The sequence below is a fragment of the Lissotriton vulgaris genome, unplaced genomic scaffold (assembly GCF_964263255.1).
Source record: "Lissotriton vulgaris unplaced genomic scaffold, aLisVul1.2 SCAFFOLD_2062, whole genome shotgun sequence".
In the NCBI taxonomy this organism is placed as follows: Eukaryota; Metazoa; Chordata; class Amphibia; order Caudata; family Salamandridae; genus Lissotriton; species Lissotriton vulgaris.
In genome coordinates, this window is record NW_028242895.1 from 328,189 (window position 1) to 340,387 (window position 12,199).

The 12,199-nt window shown below is 45.1% G+C and overlaps 1 protein-coding gene across 1 annotated transcript; it reads left to right on the top strand.

Moving 5' to 3' along the window:
* The first annotated feature begins 466 nt into the window (after positions 1-466).
* On the top strand, positions 467-1,408 carry LOC147668783 (olfactory receptor 8D1-like). Its single transcript, XM_086948433.1, has one exon. The coding sequence runs from the start codon at positions 467-469 to the stop codon at positions 1,406-1,408; it is 942 nt and encodes a 313-aa protein (XP_086804559.1).
* Positions 1,409-12,199: the final 10,791 nt, after the last annotated feature.

Consider the following 12,199-nt stretch of genomic DNA (forward strand, 5'->3'; position numbering starts at 1 on the left):
CCAGTAAAATAGTCAATCAAATGCCTTGACAAGAGGGAATTTGCAACTTAATGTCATTCTGTAACAGACCAAGGCAGGAAAAATTAATTTTAGGAGGCACCCCTAAATAGGACAGGCTTCGGGATGCAGTAAAGAGGATCTGTCCGGTAACTGGGCCACCACCAAGAATTTTGCTACAAGTAGAGCCGACAAAGGTTCCCTCAGTGGTTGCCCCACCTATATTTGTGGAAGGGGAGCCACTTGTATAGTGAATGGGAGGTCCATCAACTTGTAGCAGTGCTCCAATTTCACTTAAACAGAATTGCCCCCCATGTGGGGGCAATTTCCCACGAAATGATGTGTTTTTGATTGAAAATTATAAAGCATTAATAACACTGCCATCAACTATCTTGATTTACATTTAAAAGATATTTTTGTTTAATTTCAGACTTTCTTCATATGTCAACACAGCAACATCGCTAAGCAAATGAGAGCTGTGAACCTAACCTTAGGGGATAATTTCCTCATCGTGGGGTTTTCGGAATTCCCATATTTGCAATTGCCTCTTTTTGTTGCACTTTTACTACTGTATCTGCTTACTTTAACAGGGAACCTTCTTATCATGGCAATCATTTACTCCAACTCACATCTACACACACCTATGTATTTCTTCCTCACAAATTTGTCTTTTGTTGATATCACTTACACTTGTATAATTTTCCCCAAAATGCTGTATAACTTCTTTTTTTCCGGAACAGTTATTTCTTACACTGAATGCTTGCTTCAGATGTATTTCTTTATTGCTATAGCATGTATAGAATTTCTTCTCCTCACAGTCATGGCATATGATCGATATGTGGCCATCTGCAATCCCTTACATTACATGATGACCATGAAGGCAGATGTGTGCTTCCAGCTTGCAATGGGAAGCTGGATTGGTGGTTTATTGGTCCCATTAGGACACACCATTGCAATGTCGAAGCTCTCCTTTTGTGCTTCCCATGTGATCAACCACTTCTTCTGTGATATTACAGCCCTGATGAAGCTTTCCTGTAGCAGCACTTACATCGTTGAGACATTGTCATACAGTGTCGGTGCAGGATTGGTGATTGTCACTTTTGTTCCAGTCATTATATCTTACAGCAACATCATCTCAGCCATCCTGAAAATCCAGTGTACAGAGGGAAGGCACAAGGCGTTCTCTACATGTGCCTCCCACCTCACTGTGGTTATATTATTTTTTGGATCTGTCTTTCCTACATACATGCGACCAGCATCAACGTATTCAATGGAAGGCAACAAGATACTTGCATTATTCTACACCTCTCTTACTCCACTGTGCAACCCAATTATATACAGTCTGAAAAATAAGGAATTTAAAAATGCTTTGAAGAAACCAAAGACAGTACTATTATTTGGTAATGGCTAAAACTATTTATTATTCTTTTTCAAAGAAGTAGCACAACATTATTCTAGAGAAGCCATTAATACCATGTGGTGAAATGTTCAGTTGTTTGAAATTTTACTTGGGACATTACACTTTTATTAGCAAGTTCAATCATTTTAATTTAAAATAAGAATTTCATAGACAGCATAATTACATGATATTAGTTGAAACAAGGAATCCCAAAACTGTAAGGACATTTTTCCGTATACATATTTTAATATGTTTTTAAGAGTCAAATAAACAGTGCCAAATTTGGACTTTGTGTTTTCCTTGGTGATACAAAGCCCTGTATTGTAACATACAAGAAAGAGTCGACTAGGCAAACCAACACCCTTCCCTGCCCTCTCACCACCCGCCTCCATTCGCATTTGCCTTATTGTTTGGGGTTCAATGTCAGAGGTATTGCAGATTAATTCTGCTCCGGCATTGGTGGTGCAACAGTCTTGGGCAAATGCAGCAGGCGTAAGTATTTGTGGCAGGTAAGCTCTCGGAATTCTTGTGAGAGCAGAGACAAAAAGGGCTGCCAATAATCCCTGAAGGCCGAGCGGAGCCCTGCCCGGACATTGTGAGCATTATCTTTTTCATTCCCAGAATGTGCCATAACCGTAGGAGCCAGCCCGTATGTGTGCGAATCAGAAGGGTCCCCCAATGGGTTAGTATGTTCTGCGTGGCTGCCCCCAGGGCTATTCCTATAAGGCACCCTCTTCTAGACTTCAGGGGGTATGCAAGTGGGTTTGGTATCCCTAGGACCACATATGCAGGGAATCTTGGTAGTTTGGTATTTAAATGTGTGTCAATTTTGTCCAGCACTTGAGCCCAAAAATGCTGCACATGCTGGCATTCCTATAAAACATGTACCAGTGTTCCTCGTTTCCCACAGCCCCACTAGCAGTCTGCACTGTGCGGGATTGACCGTGTGTATCTGTGTTGGAGTATAGTAGCATTAAGTGGTTACTTTTGTTAGTGTTTCTGTCAGAGTTGTGTTACAAGCTGTGTGTCAGGCTCTATGGTATATTCCTTCCCATTCTTTGTTGCTCAGTGCCCGCCCTATGTTTTTTTCCCACCTGGGGCGGCCCACGTTGCACATTTGCTTATTTTGTGAGCTCAGCAGAACGTATAATTCTGAGATTAGTTTCTTGTTTGAGGACTTAGACAAAAGCAATTTTTCATACTGGGTGAGATGTCTCTGCGCATTGGGCCTATGTTGTGGCTGTAATGCTCAGTTTCGGAGTTGCAGGTATCTTAACCTCTCTGTTTCTGGCATACCATAATCAGCTTTAACCCCTAAGAAGGGGATCAGCCCCTCTACGTCAAAGAGATGATCCTGTGCACTGCACTCCAAATGGCGCCACCATGCAAACCCAGCCACCCCTATTCCCGGCTCAAGCTCTCGATTGTCAAATAGTGGGGTCAAAGGGGGGAGTTGTCAAGTGGTGTCTAATGCTGGTCCGATCCCACACCACCATTGTTGTTTACATTATGGGGACAAATACAAGTTCCGTAGTCTTTGCGGTTTCTTAACCCCTTGCCCGCGGCCGGAATTACGCTCCTGTGCGGCACATTCCGATCGCGGGCGTGGTCATGACGGCTGGGAGCCGTCATCAGCACACCAGCACTCTGTGCCATGACGGCTCCCAGCCGTCATCAGCATCAAAGGGCCAATTGCCCTTTGATAGAGAAGTGTGGCTCACTGGTTAGAGCAGGCAGACCCTGAAGCAGAGGTCAGACCCGGGACCAGGGTTCAATTCCCGACGCGGCAGGGTCATGAGCTCAAATGTCCATGGACTCGATAATTCTCGCTTCAGTGCCTGACCTAATTATGGGTTCGCACTCTGCAACTCTGGGCATTAAGCTTGCTTAATCTCCACAACGGCCCCCCCGCGGCGGGATGCCTGGCTTTCATCTTGGGGATGCCCTGTAGGGGCTATCTCACAGGGAAAAGCCAGGACGGGTTCCCAAGGCAAGCGCGGAGATACCCCTTCGGCGGTCGATTCAGGCGCTATATAAGAAATATAAAATAAAAAAAATAAATACATAAATTGCTCTGTCCTGGAATAACCAGTGCTTCTCTGATTCGGTGCGGTTCCATGCCACTAGATATCTCAATTACACTGCTTAATAATTCAGTTGAAGTTCAGGAATCACCAACCCTCCCTTGCTAGGTGGAAGAAAGCTAATGGCTTTTTTCAATGAATTGCAGAATCTCTGTCTACTTCTTATGTATCAAACCAGGAGGTGGCTGCAAGGGGAGAGTCTGGAACAGATATAGGATTTTGAGGAGAACCATCATTTTAATAGTGGCTACTCTGCCCAGCCACAAGATCAGGTGATTATTCCACCTTTGGATGTTGGAACAAATTTGTCTATGTAGACTATGGTCATTGATAGCGGCAGAGACTTGTGTTGTTGATGCTCATTGGATTTCCAGATAGGGAAAGGTGTTGTCTGACCACTGCATATGGTACTGATTCTGGAATCATTCCACCATTTGGGGTTGAAGGGAGAGGCTGAGTGCCACAGATTTCCATACATTCACTTTGACCCCTGAAGCCCTGCCAAAGGATTTTAATTCCTCAAGAAATGCATCTAGGGAGGTGTTCGGGTGGTCTATTGTCACCAGGATGTCATCTGCATGAAGGCTTATGGTGTATTTGTCCCCCCCAAATGGCATTCTGGAGATGTGTGGGTACTCTCAAACTCACTGTGCTAGCGGCTCCATATATAATGTGATGGGGGCAACCTTGCCTCGTACCTGTGCCTAACTGAAACTGGGCCAATGTGTGACTGTGAATTCTAACCATTTTCGTGGGAAGATGATGACAATTTAAAATCTCGGTCCTCATCCTCTCCCCCAAGCCAAAGTGAGTCAATACCTGTTCAAGGTAAGGCCAGTGCACCATATCAAAGGCCTATTTGGCATCTATGGTCAGAAGCATGTATTTGCCCGAAGTTCTGGATGCCTTCTCTATGATGTGAACAAAGTGATTAGTCTTATCGCTAATCTGTCTCTGGGGGACCAAGCCCGCCAGATTGGGATCGGCCAGGGTCGGCATGTATGTGCTCAGTCTATGGGCTAGTATTCCTGTGAATAGTTTCAGGTCTACATTTAGAAGCTAAATGGGCCGGAACAAACTTTTGCATGTTTTATCTTTCCCTGGCTTGGGAATGACTATAATTGCGGCCTCCAGCATCAATGTTGGGATTGCACCGGACACCAAAAATCTGTTAAAGAGAGGAGTTAGAAGTGGTGACACCACCAGACAGAATGTTTTGTAGAAGGCTGCTGTGAAGCCATCCGGGTCTGGGGATTTTGCCAGAAAATGGATGCCTTTGTCCAGGTGCTCAGTTTGCTCTGGGGTCAGTGCAGCTGACTTTGTGTCTTGCAAATATATATCGCTGTCTGTACTGTCTAGCGTTTGGCCGTGACTATTTTAGTGTCTTCCAAGCACAATGGTCCCCTTCTCGGTTATGTACCGCCTTAATGCCTTGCCTCTGTCGGTTCTTGTGCCACATCTGCCCCTGTATGTAAAAGGTGTAACACAGATGAAGAGCTGTGTACTCTGCCCGGGATAGATCGATTACCGCTAATTGTGCTTTGCAGGGCATAAGTTGATGCCATATTCTGGGAGCCCCTTTCGTCTGGTGAATGTGGTATAGTTCTCATATTTGTTGGGAAAGCCCCACCCTTTTTATCTTCCAGGGTGCGTTGTCTGCAGTGGATCTCACAATGAATTGACCACGGTTAACAGTTTTAAGCGCCTCCCACAGTGTTGCGTACCTCTGGAGTGTCGTTGTGTAAGATGTAGTATCCTATAGCTCGCTGAATTTGTGTCACCACTTCCGGGCACTCTAGAAGTCTGTTTCTTAGTCAAAAATGTCAAAAGGAGTGCTGCATAGGGGGAAGCGACAGTGTGGCCACCACTACTGAATAATCTGAAAGTGTTGCTCTAAGTATCTCTGTATCCGCAGCGAGTGTGTGAATGTATTTGGTTCCAGTAAGGTAGTTAAGACTGGTATATGTTTTATGTGCATTAAGAAAAAAGAAGTAAAAATGTAAAACTATTTTTTAATGTTTGGTTAATTAAAAACAAAACAATATTCCAATTCATAAAATTCATTGTACCATCGTATTAAAACTTATGAATGTCCCCGTTTATAAAAAAAGTAACAAATTATTGGATACAGCTAATACGCCCCTTCTTTGGATGGTGCATTAATATTTGACTAGTTGTTTCTATTTACAGTGTTATTATTGTTAAAATCTGAGGAAGTTCACTGAAAGACTCTGTGACCACTTTTCATTGTGATATAGATTTCATATAGCAATTTAACAATTTTACCAAATGGCAGCTTACTTGTGGGTCACTTGAGTCTAGGCTTTCTAATATAGCAGATCTACAGGTCCGGATTCCTCTTTCATTAAAGTGTCTCCTCAATAAGTGGCAGTGATGAGGACCTAAAGCTGGGCATATGCATATTAAATGTATAAAGTCCTGTATTGGTGACCGACAAAGGCTGCATGCTTTTGGGCCCTGGTACTTACAGCTGGGATGGTCTGCATTGGAAGACAACTTCCCCATAGGGAGCTCTAAAAATTAGATTTTTAGGTAAGGGGAAAAGGCCTGACCCAGACACGCCGCAGGCTCAGGCATGGTATAGGAATGTAGTACCATCAAAGCATGGGCTTGCCTCCTTAACATTACTTTGTCGTCTTGCAGCAAGTGTATTTTTGCAGACTTTTTTATGATGTGCTGGAATGATGCCAGGGGTGTTTTCCGATACCACAGGTCAGCCGTCCTTGTTATTTTTAGCAAAGCTTCTAAATACTTTGCAACGTCTGAAACAGGTCTCTCAGGTTTCTACTATTAACCATAGGCCCCCAAAACGGGAGGAAGCCCTTGAAAAAGTCTCCTGCCTCTTGACCGGCAGTATCCTCTTCGCTAATTACGCCTCTCACAACTCTAGTCTTGTGATAATCTGCATCTACAGTGAACGTCGGAGGCAACAAGTTTGCGATAAAACATGAGCCCATGAAGTCAGAGGACAACCATGCATACGCACGATCATGACAGACAAAGTAGGTACCCTTGGCAGCCAGAAAGACAGGGGACGAGATCATCGGCAGCATGTAATTTTCAGTGCAAGCACTCTCTCCAAGTCGGGCTTTCGGTCTTCGGCCACGACCCATTAGACAAAAATTACCAATGTGGGGTACGACCCATATCGGAGGCGAGCTTTTAAGCTGTTTATCACTCGTGAGCGCACTGTACTCAACCTTACTCAGGACCCTATAGGCTTGTACCTCTTCCACTGGAATGAGCGATGGCTCATAGATATCTCTATCTAAGTCTTCAATCGCTATAGACAAAGGCTTATAGTACGAGCCAGGGCCAAGGTAGGGAGAACGTGGCTCTCGACTGGGGTGAGATTCTAGTGCGCTTCGAAACATTGTTTGAAATGCTCGAGCAGACCCTTGGGAACTATACGGTAACACCAGATATGGAATTCCCTTATCCGTGGTATGTGGCATCAACCCACACACCCAACAATTAGTAGTGTTAACCACTAACTGGTGCTGGTGAAGGAGCTGAATAAAGGAATTGTTGCGGAATTCTGCACGTCTAGCCTGCTCGTGTTCGGGTAAGATATGAAAAGAATGGGGAGATGCAATGGTGGTAAGTTTAGGGTCAGGGGTAGGAGTAGGTATGGCAGGAGACAAGAAAGAAGACATCATGTAATACACCCCACCCGCCAATAATGCAGAAACAGTCAAAAGCAATACGAAAATTTGAAACATAAAACATTTGGTACGACTAAGTTGTTGTAGCTTGAACCTTTGCGCCTGAGCTTCTTCCAAGTCCATCAGCTTCGAAAATGCCATTCCCTATGACCGTCCGCAATGTTTCTTGATGCACTTCGTTCTGTGTAGCAGTAGTCAATCCCTAGGAGTTCCCAGGAACCGACGGTCTTTAACCTAGTGTCAAGACCTACTAACCAGAAGGAAGTACACGCGCGGCCCTACGGCCTTTATTCACAATTATGTGTATGCAAAATGTCTCTCAGCTGTGGGATCAAAAATATGAGGAACGAAACTCAATGTATATATACAAGAATAATTACAATGATACGAGTGTTCAAACTGATCGTGGAAAATGGGATAATGCAATTGTCAAAGGACAAAACAGGATCTTTTATTAGTCTTTAGTGCTGGATCGCAAAAAGTATCGGGTTTTCCCAGGACGTGTCTGTTCGTCAAACAAAGGATCCGTTGAAGAAACAGCGTCCTGTTGATCAGTTGAATGTTCTGGTCTTGAGTCTTTTGATGACAAATGTTCAACAGTGTCTTTCTGCTGCACTGAGGATTCTCCGACAGGTTGTGCGTCGCTAAAAGGTACAAACGCCGGCAATCCTTCGGTTTCAGTTGATGCAATGCCTCTCCTCACCCACGAGTCTGCCGGCAACGGAATAGGGACTTTTTTCGTATGGGTGGCGTGCACCCAGTTTTTCCGACCCTCTAGACGAACAGCAGTTCTCGTGGCAAGGAGGACCTGGTAGGGTCCAGTGAATCTGGGCTCCAAATTCTTCTTGCGCGTAAAATTGCGCGTCACCACCCAGTCTCCGGGCTGGAGCTGGTGGCCTGGACCCTCCGTCTGCGTCGGCAATGCTTCGTAAACCTGTTGGTGAATTAACCTCAGTTTAGCAGTCAAGTCATGAAGATAATCAATCAACATTGGGTACTCAAGATCACAGAACACACCCGGCCTAGGGACCCCCCAAACATTTGCAGGACGACCGAACACTATTTCATAGGGACTGAGCCCTACTCGGGAGTGTACAGTTGCCCTTGTTGACAATAATGCTAAGGGTAAAGCGTCAGGCCACGAGAGACCAGTCGTAGCCTGAATCTTTGCTAGCTTCAATTTAAGGGTGCCATTGTACCCTTCAACCAAACCAGCTGACTGGGGATGATTGGCGCTATGGAATTTTTGATTAATTCCAAGGCCCTTACACACACTCTTCATCACACTCCCCACAAACTCACTTCCGTTATCCGACCATACAATCCGAGGCATTCCGTACCGAGGAAAGTATTCCTTCAGTAGGATTTTCGCAGTTGACAAAGCAGTGTTGTCCTTAAGAGGGTAGGCTTCAATCCATCGGGAGAACCCGCAAACCACAACTAAAACGTATTTCAGGTGATTGCATCGCTCCATATGGATGAAGTCTAATTGGATCACCTCAAAGGGACATGAAGGGGGAGCAAAACTACCAGGAGGAGTTGGGGTTCCCTTACCAGGATTGTACAACATACATACCATACAGTTCTTAACCAAGCGTTCAGCACATTTCGTGATACCATCATTCTTCCACACAGGAGACAACAACTTACAAATACCTTTCACGCTAATATGTGCTAACCCATGTGCCATTGTCACAACAGCCAGCACATACGCATCCGGCAACATCCATCTTTTCTGTTCCGACAAATCGATCCAACAACCATTCGCATCCAACTTTCCCGTACTTTCTTTCCACTTCGTCTTTTCAGTTTCGGTGGCCTCATTCTGAATTGCTTTCACACTCTCGATAGTGTCTTCACACATACTCGACTCTACAAGCCACCTAACCGAACTCGTCACATACATTCGAGTGCTAAGGTTCCGGGCAGTCTCCTTAGCAGTCTCATCCGCAAACGCATTACCACGACCGACATCATCCGTCACCTTACGATGCGCACTACATTTAACAATCGCTACTTGCTTAGGCAACGTAAGTGCATCCAAAAGATCATTCACAAGCTGACCATGCTGAATCTTCGTACCATGCGATGTCAGAAAACCTCTCTCTCTCCACAACCGTCCAAAACTATGGGCGACGCCAAAAGCATATTGGCTGTCGGTAAACACATTCACACGTTTCCCTTTCGCTAACACACACGCTCTAGTTAGAGCGATCAGCTCTGCAGCTTGGGCAGAATTCTGATTTAATCTTGCAGCCTCAACAACAGTATTCAACGTTACAACAGCATACGCAGTAGTCACATCGCCATTCGGCACTTTAAAACATGAACCATCCACATACAGCGTTCCATCTGGATCTTCCAAAGGAGTGTTTTTAAGGTCCACTCGACCTTTTGTTTCCTCTTCCGTTCTCAAATAACAGTCGTGTTCTGTTATTTCATCTGACTCTGAACTAATTGGTAACAAGGTCGCCGGATTCAGAACATTGCAACGTTTTATCTGAATGTGGCTTGCCAACAGCGTCAACTCGTACCCAGACAACCTTGCACTCGTCAAGTGCTGAGTTTTCGTACGATTTAAAAGAGTGTCGACTGCATGCGGAACCATCACCGTAAGCATATTATCCATGACCAGTCCTGCTGATTGTCGGATGGACACCGCAGCTGCCGCTGTTGCTCTCAAACAACTCGGCAATGCTCTAGCTACCGGGTCCAAGGTCGAGGAAAAATATGCACATGGACGTTGCTTACCACCAAAAGGTTGCGTTAAGACACTCAAAGCACAACCTTCCCTCTCGTGAACATATAATGTAAACGGCTTACTGTAGTCAGGAGTACCTAACACAGGAGCCGAACACAATGAATCACGCAATTCAGAAAAACTTTTCTGACATTCTTCCGTCCATGGTAAAGGAGTTGAAACATCCTTACACGTAAGAGCCACCAATGGTTTCGCTAGCAATGAAAAATTTGGAATCCATTGCCTGCAATACGACGTGATACCTAGAAAGGCACGCACATCTCTTTGGGTTGTTGGCACAGCCATTTGCGCAATCGCTGCAATTCTCTCTGGGGTCAACCGCCTTCCCTCCTCTGACAATAAGTGACCTAGATAGGTTACTTCTTGACAACAATATTGGAGTTTAGAAGGTGACACCTTGTGATGTAAATCGCAGAGATGTTGCAGCAACGACACCGTAGCAATTTTGCAAATGTCCTGAGTATCTGCAGCTACCAATAAGTCGTCGACATATTGGATTAAGGCCGCACCAGCCGGCAATGAAAACGCATCCAGTTGACCCTTCAAGGCTTGACTGTAAATCGATGGACTTTCACAGTAGCCCTGAGGAGCGCGTTTAAACCGGAAGCTGCGTCCACCAAGAGAGAAACCGAAAAGGTCTCTGCTCTCTTCTGCAATGGGAATGCTGAAGAACGCATTCTTCAAATCGATCACCGAAAACCACGATGCAGAAGCTGGAATCAGAGTCAGTAGCGCCGTGATGTCAGGCACAACAGGAAACTGAGGAATCACAATTTTATTTACCTCCCGTAAATCGATAACAAAACGATAAACAGGTGGTTTTGAAGGATCAGTACGTTTGAGAATGGGCAGGACAGGGCTGTTGCACACGTTTCCCCGCGTTTCTTTGATGACGTCTTTCTCGATCAAATCATAAATGATCGCTAACAATGCTCGTTCACCATCAAGAGAGATACGATACTGGGGAATACGTGGCAACCGCACATTAGATTTCAACTGAACAACATAAGGGGAGATGTCAAGCAGGCCTACATCATTGGGACCTGTTGCCCACAAAGATGCAGGAAGAGAACTCAATTCCGGTGGAAGCTTATCGAGAGACAAGTACATAGGAGAGACAACCCTCTCTCCTAAAGTAAGCTTTACACCCGCAGGAGAACAATACAGAGTTGCATACAAGCATTTTAGCAAATCCAGGCCCAAAAGATTTTCACCACAACCCGTAGTCAAAATCAACGGAGCTTCTAGTTCACGAGGCCCAATTGTAAGGGGCAAAGGGTGCGAAACTGGATTGCTAACGGGGGCGCCAGAGAATCCAACGGAAACATTCGTTAAGCCAGACAAAGGTGCGCCAGGGAGTTTCGAATGCTTAATGGAACTTTTCGCGGCACCAGTGTCCAACAGAAAAGGCTCAACGACGCCCGATGTAGCAACTGCGACGTAAGGCCCTCTCTGATCAACCGGAACTGATACCACTCCCTCTCCTTGTCTATGGCTGTCCTAGTAATTACTGTCGTCAGTTCCCTGATCGACGTAATAATCGTCTACATTGTACTGCGCAGATCGTCCTTGCGATGATCCCCGTTGGTCAAAACAATTATCGGAATTTGATGAGTTATCCGAACGGTCATTTTGAACACCACGTGGTGCCCGCTGAGAACCACCATGACTTCCTCTAGATGAATTACTACTGTTACGGTCGTTTAGAACAGGACAATTGAATTTTAAATGACCCTCCTGTCTGCAATAGGCACATTGATTGTACCCTAACGAAGATCTTTGGGAAGAGGAGTCATTCCGAGATTGTGATCGATTCGATTGCGACTGTGATCTATTTTGTTGCGAAGTATTCTGATTCGAACGCGGGGGATAGGCCTGCTGTAACAACACTTTAGTTTTGAGTTCTTTCGTCTTTTTATCGGCGCGGTCGTTCTCCTCTTTTTCTCTGTTCTCATAATACTGTGCCGTAGCCAATATTTGAGCCGAGGTAGAAACGGCCCACGCACTTTCAGAATTTTTCAATTTATTGCTCAAATCGGGCAATAAGTTGGAGACAAATTTGTCCACAAACAACCGTTGACCACCCTCAGTGCTCATATCCTGACCACTGTGATCAATGAATGCCTCCTCAAATCTCGTAAAGAAGTCGGAGACACTCTCGTCCTTCTTCTGTTTACAAGCTGACAATTTGTCCCAATTCACCCTCATAGCTGGCATTAGAGTTTTCATTAGCGTGATTATTCTCTGAGGAAGAGCAGCAATCAACTGCTCG